The sequence below is a fragment of the Aptenodytes forsteri genome, unplaced genomic scaffold (assembly GCF_000699145.1).
Source record: "Aptenodytes forsteri isolate BGI_AS27 unplaced genomic scaffold, ASM69914v1 Scaffold220, whole genome shotgun sequence".
NCBI lineage: Eukaryota > Metazoa > Chordata > Aves > Sphenisciformes > Spheniscidae > Aptenodytes > Aptenodytes forsteri.
In genome coordinates this window covers 304,196-317,161 of record NW_008794168.1, presented here as the reverse complement: position 1 = coordinate 317,161, position 12,966 = coordinate 304,196, and the positions used below count along the sequence as shown (strand labels likewise).

At 39.3% G+C, this 12,966-nt stretch overlaps 2 protein-coding genes across 3 annotated transcripts in view; one reads left to right on the top strand and one right to left on the bottom strand.

The window, feature by feature from the left end:
* Positions 1–1,762, top strand: part of SECISBP2 (SECIS binding protein 2) — a 30,147-nt gene extending 28,385 nt beyond the window's left edge. The window contains exon 18 of the mRNA XM_019472639.1: positions 294–1,762. Coding sequence (XP_019328184.1) covers positions 294–403 — 110 coding nt within the window. The 3' untranslated portion in view covers positions 404–1,762. The remainder of the gene's footprint in view (positions 1–293) is intronic.
* Positions 1,763–2,876: 1,114 nt separating this feature from the next.
* The window catches only part of LOC103900827 (semaphorin-4D), a 45,099-nt gene continuing 35,009 nt past the window's right edge, over positions 2,877–12,966 (bottom strand). For both annotated transcript variants that reach the window (XM_009281607.1, XM_009281615.1), the window contains 3 exons: positions 5,880–6,089; positions 4,329–4,426; positions 2,877–3,768 (listed from right to left, as the gene is read on the bottom strand). In XM_009281607.1, coding sequence (XP_009279882.1) covers positions 3,739–3,768; positions 4,329–4,426; positions 5,880–6,089 — 338 coding nt within the window. In that variant the 3' untranslated portion in view covers positions 2,877–3,738. The remainder of the gene's footprint in view (positions 3,769–4,328; positions 4,427–5,879; positions 6,090–12,966) is intronic.

Here is a 12,966-nt window from a genome sequence, read left to right as displayed (position 1 = left end):
TGAAAACTTCTGTGTTTTTTTAAAGTTGCACCCACCTTCAGAGTTAGCCCTGCTTGAGTGGGGGGCTGGCCACAAGGACCTCAATGGGTCCCATCACTCCTAAAGTATTCTTTCATGCATCATCTGATGTTGCGTGGTGTACGCATCAACACGTCCATGTGCCAACTTATCTCAGCACTTACTTTGAGGAGGAAGTAGAGAATCAGCGTGACTTTTCATTTTAAGTTTTTCCTCAAGTATTATACGGTAACCTGTTTGTTGTTTTGTTTTTTTTTTATTCTAATATTCCCTAGTTAAAATCTGGAAGAGAAAACTTGAAGAAGAGTATAACCCATATGCACTGGAACTGGAAAAGAGTGCAACTGCTGACATGGTGATAGTGAATTCGGAAGAGCATCAGTAAATCCAGATCCAATTCTATTGAGCTTTTAATTTTTTTTTTCTTTTAGACCCCTAGGAAGAAGGTAGCAAAATAAAGTAATTTAAGAAACATTTGAAGTCAGCTAAGTAAACTGTTCTGAATCCCTTTAAGCAAAATACACACTGGAGCACGAGGCACTGGCTAATGCTTTTATGTTCTATGTATTTGGCTGATAACGATAGCGGATGACAACAGCAAATTGTCTTAGTCCTGGACCATTGGAACTGGCCTGGCATACTTTAATGGTTTTATGGACTAGCATTGCTTTGTTAGTGATACAGTGTACCAAAAGAACTTGCTAGAAAGATGATTTTATTTGGGAAGAGATTCCATGAGCCAGAAGGTTGGGGCTTGCGGGGAGTTGCTTTTTATTTTTAACTCTTGTTTAAAGAACTTCAACTGTTTTTTGATTGTGGGTTTGGTTTTGATTTTTAGTTCTAAATAAACCTGCTCAGGTGGGCAGGCTGGTGTCAATGTCACTTTTTTCCAGTCAGCAAGAAATTAATTCTGGGCAGGCAGCTTGATTGAAACTAATTAAGGAAGGCCATGATGACAAAGTTCCCAGTTAGCTCTTCTGTGTGATATTTTGTTCTTCTGGGATCATACAGCAGGTGGAAAGGAGAGAGCATGGACTGCAGAGGTCTCATTCCTGAAGTGAAAATGCTCTGTTTAGAAATTTTATGAAGTTGATTAAGTGTACAATGATGATGTTTCTGCTTCTACTGAGACTAGTTTATCATAGGTCCTGCTTTGAAGTTAGAAGATATTGAAGAACAGCAAATGTGCAAGCCTGCTATCCTATCTGTACCTTCTCCATGCCGACAGGCTCCTCATTCCTTCAGTTTGGGGGTGTGTCGATGTATGTATGTAAGAGTTTTTGATCGCTCTCAGTTTGTATCTAAGGTAGGGAAAATTTATATCTTACAGGAAACAAAACTTTAAAAATAAAATGTGCTCAATAATGGTGGTGGAGCACCTTAGTGGGAATGTCCTATATAAATACCGTTGTTTACAAGTTGCAGACATAAGAGGACAAGCCTAAAGAAAGTAATTGGAGGATGCACATGTAACTTCTGTCAGCTGTTCTGAAAGATGATACAGATGCCATGTGCTGCTGCCAGCATCTCTGACGTGCATCTGTAAGCGCTTCACCGCACTGAACATTTGTAGTGCAATACTTTGGAAAGTAGCTGCCTTGTGAAGTTAGAAGCGATATAAAAACTTTAAATAATTTTGAAATTCTAACAATTTTGTAGAATGTAAATTGTATAAAATCTGTTACAATATATTGATTCTATAAAGTACGGTTGTGACTTAAATAAACTCTTCTGGTGGGCACTTGATACTTGAAATGTCAGTTTTGAGGAAGAACGTTGGTAAGGGAAGCCAGCCTTAAGCTGAAATGTACAGTTGGTCATTAGTTATGATGATGATGATCTTTTTGTGTTAGTTTCTTCTAATCTTAAATGGCAATTGAAGGTGAAAGATCCCAGTGATGAAAGATTGTTTTGGCGGACAGATATCCTTGATTCAGAGGTAAGTAAGTTGTGATTTATTTGTGCTTGTGCCACTTCAGTACACATCTAAAACTCTGAAACTGCTAAACCTAGTCACTGCATGGAACGGGGACCAGTTGGTGAAGATCACATTAACAGCCCTTTTTTTTTTTTTGGCCATATTTTCTATTTTGTCTTACTGTAGGAGAGCATGAAAAGTTACTTTGGAAACATTATAGGTTGTTCAAAATCTTAGGGAGTTATTTCCTGTTCTTAGAATGTAGCAAAAAAATTCACTATAAGGGGTCACAGTTATGTTCGCTAATTCTGTTACACAGATGTTTTTTCATGAAGTTGACCTAAACAAAAACTCTGGCAATCTTTTTTTACTACTTGCAGTACTTCACTGCCGAGACAAGGCAAAGCTCAGCTATGCTCATCTAAAACTCTGACCTCAATCTTATAAAGCCTTACCTTCCCACTCAGCCCCACAGAACTAAACTTGTCTGCTCCAAATCTATTGAACAAATAGAGGAGGGACAATTCAAGAAAAGTCTTTTTATAGTTGTCCCTTAGCCATAAAGGATGTCATAAGAGAAACAATGGGGAAAAAAAATTCCCTCTGAACGTTGGTGTCAGAAGTCTGCATCAGCATTAATTTATGACTGCCGCTGTGAAAAACAGGGAAAATGGTTTGTGTATAAGAATTTTCACCCTGCATGTGTGACCACGTAAAAAAAAAAGGGGGTCATTCAGGAAAGTTTTAGAGTGAGGAGAATGCTTTCTTCAATCTAATTTAAATCTTACCAGTTAGGGGATAACTTGGGGATAAGTATGAAGCTTTCTGCTATTGCTAGGAGCAGCTGTCCACATGGACTCAAGCTATAGTGATTCTTAGGTGGCATCTTTCTTGCTTCCAGATTGTTGAAAATCATTGAGAAGACAAGAGAGAAAACTTGAATTATGCCTCAGACTTAGTGTTTATTAGATGCAGAAGGACAAAACTCTGAACAGCAATGCAGTAAAACAGTTTCACTGTGGATTAAGTAGGTCCTCCCATTTTCAATCTGTAGTTGTTCACTAGAAATATATGAACTTGATGCAGTTTAGTTTTAGAATTCATTCAACAGAATTTTTTAAAGCTACTACAGTTATCTCAAATATAGAAGAATAACTTGCAAAAACTAAAGAGTCTGCTTTAACTTAGGTGCCTTGTAATCTATCCGTATTTTGAGCATTAGTCAGAAGTTCTTTATTTGGTACAGAAGCTTTATTTCCAAAGGAAATGTGTTTGAACAAATGAACTTGCTGACGCCAGAAAGGAATGCTCTTCAAAACACTGGGAACAGAGTATAAGGGTAAACACATGAAGAGAAAATAAATGGGCCAGTTTAAGTGCCTTTTAATGTATGTGATCCACATCTTATTAATCTCTAAATCATGTGCCAAGATGCTCAAGCACAAAATTAACTGGTTTGCTTAATGAACTCAAAACAGAAGCCATACATCATATTATATTGTTTGAGCAGCACAAGTCTTACTGAGACCACTTTTGTTCTTCATTAAGCTGAAATAACTGTCATCAGAAAACCAGAGATAATTCCAGCATGGGATGGGTGGCCTCTCTTGTAGCATGTAACTTAGTTATTCTTTGGTGTGGTAAGGATATCCTCTTCCACCTCAAGCTTCAGGTGATTCTCCTGAATATCAATTTTAATGCCAGCACTAGCACTCACAAATACCTCTTTGAATGCTGTGATATTAAGAATACTGGATAACTTGCATACATTTCTCCTTCTAGCCTGTTCATTCCTGTGTCCATTAAAGGCTGTTTTTCTTGTTGCAGCTCTCCTGAAGAAAAAGTTCAGAATGATGTGTTACTGCTGCTTTAAAAATTAAAATTGGGTTTAAAGGTTGCTTATACTAACTCCACAAGCATGTGTCGTATCCAAAAGTTATCAAAAGTAATCTTTGTTCTAACTGTTGGAGAAAAACATTAAAAGCTAAGTATGGACTATTGGGTTTTTTTAAAGGAAGGCCAGCTTTGATGGACAATACCATTTATGAAGACCAGTAGTCTCTGCAATCCAGTTAGTCTATAGATGTGATGAAATTAATCTACTATATTTGGTATACACAGACTTACTGTTTTGGCAGGATGAGAACTACTGACTGATTAGCACTTGGTTAGTGGACTGAAGGAGCAAGCTGACATAACCGTAATGTATGTCATAGATCGAGCAGATTTTACTGCTGAGAGGGTCAAGAATGACAGTGTGTACAGGAATACTAATCACTTTGTTATATAAATACATTTGGTTGCAGAAGCATCATAGGCTATTTATAAAATTGGGACTGTAGCGTGTCGTGTAGAAAGCACTGTAGGAGATACCTTTTCCAAAAATTCTTACCCATGTTTTCCTCCAGTTTTGCATCATCTTGTCATGTTCACTGATGGCACTTCTCCACATATCAAATTCTTTGGTCCATCCATCCTGACCAGCACTGTCTGAGAATTGTACATGGGATGATTACATAACTACGTAATGATGAAGTAAGTTGGTACCTATTCCGTTGCACAACTTCCTGTGGAGGACTGGGCTAGAAGGAACAAAAGCCACCATCTTGTCCTTCATTTTGCTCTACCTCCTCTCATGTTATTTGGAAATAAGTTCTATTCAAATGGTCCCATCTCTTCCCCTCTGCAGCAAACTTTATAGCCTCCAGAGTAAACAGATTCAGTGCCTTTATCTGTGATTCGAGGTCTAGAAAATACGACCTACAAGTTAAGAGTTCAAACCCATCTAAGAAGCACAGGAACGCTCCAGTTAGATCATACCAAGCCTGGGGAGAAGAATGATACGATACAGCTGACTATGTCCAGTTTGTAATTTCCCCGTTTTTCAGTAATGTTACGGAGTTATTGAGAAGGGCTATTTTACTGCCTCTTGGTAAGATTCTAGTTCTAATTCTGTCTGCCAGTTTTTCTTGCAGGATGTAACACTGTGGTGGTGACATACACAGATGTAATATTTTCTGTTTATCCTTCAGGACACCAGCAACAGTATATAATGCTTTTGGAGCACAGTGAAAGCCTCCCTCTGTTTTACATTTACAGTAGTTTCATTGAGATGCTCTTCATTCTGCTTCCGAGACAGACTTCAAAGTAACTGGAGTGATGGCAAGACAACTTGTGTAACTCCTACTGCTTTTCTCTGTCACTGAAAAAAGGAGGGTTGAGCTGTTCTTGACAAATTCATGTTTGTTATTAACCAGCTAATTAAAAATAATTCACTTTTTCCTTCACCCTGCCAAGAAAATCCATACTATATCATCTTCATCGTTCCTGCTGTCTTTTTAAAGACTATTCAGACCTTCTGTAGGCCAGGGCAAGTTCTCAAACGCTAGTTGCAAATGATGCTCAAGTTGCATCAGTCAGTTCTGGATACCCAGAGATCTTGCACAGCTGCTGAAGTTAGCTAACTGACCTCATGCCCAGTTAGTGTCCAAATGAAGAGGTAGGAACTGACCTCATCCAACTACAGGTGATTTACAAATCATCTGATTTTTTAAATATCCTGGGTGGTGGGGGTTTCTCTTTACCATGTGACTTCCTTGGCATTAAAGGATTTTTCTACATTACCCTGTAGAGCTCTGGCAGGGTATCTATTTTTAACTCTCTAGTACTCATCTGATTTCCAATTTGTGTCCATTAGTTTAGCAGTTTCGGTTTCATTTCTAGATCATAACTGCTAATTTACAGATTAGTCCTTTGTGAGAGGGGGTGGAAGAAGGAATTTTTATGGCTCTGAAACCTTTTCATAAACAATTGAAGTGGATACTAATACAGTAAGCCAGAGCTACCATCTTCAGATATGCACGTGTTTTATGGGTGAAAATTACAGAGCTTTCCTCATAATGGTGGTCAGGCCAAACATGGCATACGTTCAAAACCAGCCTACCTTTATCTTCCACTGTGATGCGCACTTCTGATGTTGTGTTCCCAACTTCTGAGATGAATGAACATTTATATTCTGTGTTTTCTGATACTGAATCTTTCACCCAACTCAGAACATGCACTCTGCCATCAAACAGCATATGAGATTGCTCAGTGATGCATGCCTTCATCTTCTGTCCGTTCTTCTTCCAGACAAAATAGGAGTCATCCGGACCTGTAAAAACGTCAGCTTATTTTGTAAGAAAATACAAGATGAGTCTTTAAAAAGAAAACAAAAGCCTAAGACCTCAAGATTAGGCTCAAAAGCATAAATAGATGATTCTAAGGTTTCTTAGGTTTCTTCAGCTGAAATTCTGGGTACCAAAAACTTGGGATAAAAAGGAGCTAGCTAGCACTGGTAATTTAGGTTCAAGCCAAAGTTGTAAATGAGTTCATATGTATAAAGGAATTCCGCCTGGATTCTCACAAGGAGGAACTCGCCCCACAAACATGATAGAGCAGATGATGAACATCAGCACTACCTGCCTATACGATTTCCTGTAGAGCTAGGTCACGTTACCTACTGCTGATCAAGCTAGCTTCTGGTACAAAGCTGAGACCATCTGAGACATGCCTTGCAAAATCTGAAATAAAGGCCAGGAGGGGAAAAAGTTCAAGAACTTGGTGCGTCAAAGGTGCTGGAACTAATAATGAAAGAAGCAGAATTGGAAAAAGCACAGAACCATTAGTCACAGCAGGCAATTAGGCAAGACAGAACTTGGAAGAAGCTTGGATCAACAACAAAGAGCAATCTAATCTTTTAGCCTTGTTGCTATTATTCGTCTTAACCTGCGAGAACAGAATATTTGAATAAATCAGAGATTGACAGTAGCCCAGAGGACAGAACAGCTGTTCCCAGAAAATTAGCAAGGTTGGCTGAAGAGTACTTGGCAGTATCAGAGCCTTTTCATTTAAAAGAAAGACATCTGGGCCAAGCTAAGAACTTTGCAGTAATTCTGATATTTAAAACATGCCTATTTCTCCCTTGGGGCCTAAGGTCCAGACTAGCCTTAGCAAGAGAAGATGTAAAGAGAAATTTGGGGTAAAAAGAAAAACTATTTTTCCAAGTATGTCTTGAGAGTAACCTACTACAGAAGTCAGCTTTTACTATGAGCATTGCAGATTGCAAATTGATGTGGCATTTTTCTCTAGAAAAAGATTGGATCCTAGGTCAGTGTCCTGAAAACTAATTAAATTTTAGATAATCATACAGACAGACAAAAAAAAAGGTAGTCTTTACATCTGTGCACTTCCTCAGCATATTGTGTTAAATTCTGAAATCATTTGGAAATAAAACTAATACACTACAAATTTGGAGACATAAAATAGTAGTAAGAGTAAGGGTGAATGATAGAGAACATGATCTAGTTAAAGCCAGGTAGAGTTTATCTCTGAGGGAAAGAGGGAGGGAGGGAAGTGGCACAATCCTTGAGAAGGACTAACAACAGCTCTGACAAAGTGGAGAGGGCAAGCATACACTGAACTGAAAACAGCTAGCCTACCACATCCTCATTAAAAAAAAAAAAAAGTGTTTTATGGATGATTGTACTCATTCTACAATTAACAGTAGATAGGTTACATGTTGCTAAAATCATGGGAAGTCTGGAACCAGGGACAAATCATTTCAGTAAACCAACGCTGAAGTTGGATTTTGGACAAATGGGAAGAATAGTAAGTAAATACAAGCACAGCAGAAAGAGAGAAATCTAAGTAAAAAAAAACAGGCTTTGAAGAGTAGAAACCTACCTTCAGAAACACTCTGGATTACAATTTCTAACAGGTGCCACAGCAAGTCTGACACAGCATTAATACAGAAACGAAATTAAGCGATAGTGTTCGCAGAGTTCAAGCTGACTTGGAGAAGTTAAGACCAACTTGACCACAGTGAAGATCAATAGGAAGAGGGAATGCTGCAACACAAGCTTCAGGATGAACTTTTCCAAGCGCAGAAGAGTTGTTACTCTAGCATTGTAAAGCTAAAAGCCAGGTGCTCGAGTAAAGCCACAAGCTCGCAAGTTTTATGTGCAGTAGCTCAAGCCCTAACACGTGGGAATAGGGCCATTGCCTAAAACCATGAGCTTGAAAAGTGGCATTGTAGGGCCGTGCGAGGAAGTGGCATGTTCAGTGCAGGACGCTTCCCTAAACTTACTTCAAATGTTACTATTCACACCAGAGAACCTGCTCTATTTACTGCTGCTAAAGATAACAATTGTTCCGGAAATCTGCCAAAAGTTCAGTTTAGACACACATTGCACCAAAAGACTAAAATCCAACAATTTCCGTATATGGGAAATTTTGCAAGCCATGTTGTTTCAGGTCAGCCCCTTAACAAGTTGCAACTGGGCAATTTTACCCTACCTTTGTTTTCTGTGCAGTCAGAAGCACTGGAAATCCCCACAGAGTAACACTCATACAAGTTAGTCGGCAGCAAAATCTAGGTTCAAGCACTAGTCAGGGTTTTTACGGATCTTTGTCTTCTAGTGCAGTCTATTCCTGATTTTCAGGGACTGTGCTATTACTTTCTCTACTTTGATTTCCTTTTCAGGATTGAGCAATAGAAAAAATACACTGTGAAACAGCTTCATCTGCAAAAACTTTGAATCACATTTGTTAAATGCAAGTTTTCTACAACTCTAGAGTGAGATAAATTCACACTCGGATATAATGGTTAGGCAAGTATTTTCTGAAGGTAAAGGAAATTACGATGAGCATATACTCTGCATTTGCTACTGTTGCTATAATACAAATTAATTACATATCTAGTGTAAACTTTAAAATACGAATTTCTAACACACTTGATCTACTTACTTTGCCATCCGTTTTAAGAATGCTTGAAAGATTTAAAAAAGCCACCTTATTAAAACATAATTTCAAGCAGAGAATTAAACAGCAAGTCAGTCTAGATATGTAACTATGATTAAACAACAATGAAAGATATTTCGAACAGTTAACTTTGAAAACATTGCTTCAATCTCAGTAAATTTATTACTAATAATCAACTTCACGACCTTAACGATTTTAGAAGGGGAAAGGTTAACAATTATCAAACAAAATAAAAAAGCCTTGCTGCACTGTCTGAACCACCCCTTTTCTCTGCATAAGCCCTTCATAATTTCCAGCGTCCATGGAAGTATTTGCTGCTTTTCCGTATAGATTTCATTTTCTGTACCTCTGCTTTCAGCGCTTTGAGTGAAACGGTACTGCCCAGGTAGTAACAGCCCAGGTACTGTCCAGGTAGTTTCCGCTGGCAAAATGGGTTCTCTGACCTGCGGCAAGTCAGGCAGGCTCGCACAAGCCATGTATTTAATAGCCAGATGATTTTGCCTCAAGATTTTCCACAAGGAAAAATTTCAGCAGCCATAGATAGCATTAAAAACTTAAAACCACTGCAGCTGCTTGTAAACTTCTACCCACAGCCTAACTGTATTCACTGAATTACTGGCGTAAATTTGATCGTAGGTTAAAATAATAAATCCAGATGTAAAGAACTGAAGTATGCGGCTACAGATTCAGAGCAGCATGCTGATGTGCCCCGCTAAACTGTACCAAACTAAGCATTTGCCATCTGCGCATCAAATCCTAATAGACGTATGGCTTTCAAGAAAGCTTGGAGATAACTCATTTAAAAGCAAGAGATTATGGATTAAGTAGAGCTCACCAGCATAAGGCTGGGGTGGGGGAGCAAGAGGGAGTACTGGCCAAGCTAGCTCCTTTTGCCAGATGCTGCAACTTGCAGAGCCGCGTAGACATTTCAAAAGCTACCGAATGAAGCTGTATAGCGGAACACTCAGAAGCGCTACCCCATTGCTGTTGGTGTAGCACACCGTTTTTCCTCATTTTTAACACAGTTCTTGAAGGGTAATATTAAAACAAGGCTTCCCTATAAATTATTCAGAGAAACACTTCAAGATAGAGGGACGCGAGTTGAGTAAAACAAAGCATGAGCCATCAGCAAAGCCTAAACCTCTTAAAGCTTTCCTAACCTGTGAAAGTTGACAGCAAATTGAAATCCAGTGAAGATAACTGACAGGTATCCCACTGAGAAATTCTAGGAGGGTAACAAAAAGTCTTTTTCACAAATTCCTATAATCTAGACACTGAACAGCTACCAGAGGCTATCCTCAGTGGCAGGAAGTTTAGGTTTGGGAAAAAACTCCCCTGGATTCCCCAATACGCACCAAACCCCCTTCCAAAGCTCACAACATGCAGCACATTAAAAAAAAAAAATCTTAAAAAAAAAAAGCATCTGGATTTAATGCTTGCTATCTAGCTTGCAGCTCTGGCTTGTACTGAATGCTACTGAACTAAACATCCCAGATTTCAGAAAACCAAGATCATATAGGAAGCTCTCATCCAGAGCAGGGATTAAGTATTAAAAAGACACTATAATCTGGGTGCAGAAAGATTATTTTAAATCGGAGATCAGAGCACAGGAAAAAGGTTAGTCAGTCACTAATACGGAAAACAACCACCAGCGCTACTCAGTACGTGAATGAAGGTTAGATTTAAGGCTGGTCACAGTTTCTTGAGTTGTAGGAGTCTGAGTCATTGTTGCTGACAAGCTAGCAAAATAATAAATAGTAAATGAAGCAATCAGGAGGGTAACAGATTGGAAAAGCGGGGAAAGAATCTTTAAATCGAGACAAGCATCTTTGCAGTTTTCTGAAAAATAGTGTACAGGGTAGGTAACCTAGATCTCGGATAACTTTTTTGTAGTTTTGTTTTTTGGTGGTTGGTGGGTGGGTGGGTGTGTTTGGGGTTTTTTTTTTTAAGTGGGGGCAATACATTCTAGAAAACAAACTGGAAATAGCTTGACAGCAATGAAAGAAAAAAAAAAAAGCCTTAAAAAGCCAAGGAAAACAGGCCTCTCTGAAATGCCAACAAAGAATATTACTGCAAACACCAAATAATTCATACTGAAGGACGCATGATATACTCCTTCAAAAACCTGGTGCCTTTGTTAAATCACTAGTCCTTTTGTGTAACATCAACACCGCAAGCTGCTGCAGCCTTATCAAGGCAGATGAAAAGCAGGAAGTGCTTCCCGTCAAATGCCAACGGCATAAAAGCTGGAAGTAGCAGCCCGTCGCCAGAGGAGGGGATGCGCAGCGCATGCAGATGAAAGTAGGGCACGGCACCTGCCTTCTCAGAATGGAATTTAAAAGCAGATTGGGCAAATGGCTGACTCGCCTATGAGATTAAAATGCAATTCGTAACTGTCCGCGCTTCCCAGCGTGAACAGCATTTGTTTAGATACTCTGAGTGGTTCCAAAAAAAGGCTGTGCAATTGGAACCCAGATAATTGCCCCTGAAGAATAATTAAATGAAGCACTAGCAAGCTAGAACTAGGGACTGGCAGAAAAAATGAGTTTCCATTTTGAGTTTGCTTACTTATTTTTGGCCCTCCCATCAGCTAACAAGGCTACTAAAACGTTAAGTTTTACAATAAAGCAAAGAAAAGCAGAGAACGTATTTTAGGGAGTAACATGGTCTCCAGAAATCACTCCTGCTCTCCAGAGAACGCAAGCTACTGCTATTGCTCCTTCATTTGCCAGACAGATCTGGCAGGAAGATGACTAAGACATGGAAATGAGATTTTCATCTCCACTGAGGGGACAATGCACACGAGATGTTGAAGCAGCTCTGGTAAGCAATTTCTGCTGGAATAGTTAAATAAACGGTAACAGCTATGTTCCAAATCAGTACCCAGTTAATCAGCCATCACACCGAGGGATTAATTATTACAAGTCTACAGGTTGTAGCTCTCACGGGGAAGACAAAAAAAATAAGTGCACAGGTAGTCAGTTTGCAAACAGGGCTGGTGGGGCTAACAAGAAGTTCTGAGGAAAAGAGCATAAAGGTGGAGTTATGCTCCAGAGACTCCCACACCAGTCCAAACCCATCACATCTCACTAGGCAGGACTGGGAAATCCAGCTTCTCAATCCTGGCCAGGCATTGGGAGTTAGTACCAGTGTACTGCTCCAAGCTGAGACATGACTGAATCAGAGTTGCATATTAGCAAGGAAAAACACAGTGTAAATGTTTATGTTGAACTGCAAAAGAAGAAAGGCTAAGCTGGGAGGTCAAGTAAAACCTTGTAAGCAAATTGTACATAGAAGCAAATACACAGCAAAGTGAATCTCTCTCCTGAGGGAAGACGTACGCCAAAAGTCATTCAGAAATTACATTTGGATCTCGAAGACCCCGATGCGAAGCAAACTTCTCCTTTTATATCACCTAGTCATACTATAAAAGCTGCCATAGATTCTGCAATACCTCTTTTTCCTGCGCTCTTGTAGTCCCCCCATAATCACATGTATATTAACCTCAAATGGTGAATACTGCCTGTTTTGTGACTGAATCAGTTTGTCTCTGCAAACAGCCCATGCGGCACCCAATTCCAGAAGTGAGCTGAAGAGCTGAACTGAACAACTAAGCAGCAAAGCTGCTGCTTCACAGAGGTACTCCTTCATACAGGTACTGGCTGTTTTCCTTAGTCTCGAGACTTTTTGACAAATTATTTTCTCAAAAGGACGGCTTATTCAAACTGTGCAGATACCAATCAAAAAACTTTTAAAACCATGCAGTGGGCTTAATTTACCTAGGCCCTCTGCTGACATACGGTGCAGCTGATAAACTTCACCAGTGAGTGTACAAGAACTCTTACTTACTGGTATATATGGGATACTCTACCACATGCATGCAGTTTGAAGTGTTTTAAGCACATTACAGTAGTAACGATTACTTGTAGGCTACAACTACTAGTCTTAACTGGACTGATTTCCTCCTGGGGAGAAAGATATTTTAGTGTCTCCTCTTATGTTTTAAGCATTTATAAATTATCGGTCACACTGAAAGAGGTTTCTGAACTCCACCTTATTATTCATTGCACAGGAAAATTTAAAACCATGCAGTGGGCTTAATATACCTAGGCCCTCTGCTGACATACGGTGCAGCCTTCACCCTTCACCAGTGAGTGTACAAGAACTCTTACTTACTGGTATATATGGGATAACATGCATGCAGTTTGAAGTGTTTTAAATTACAGTAG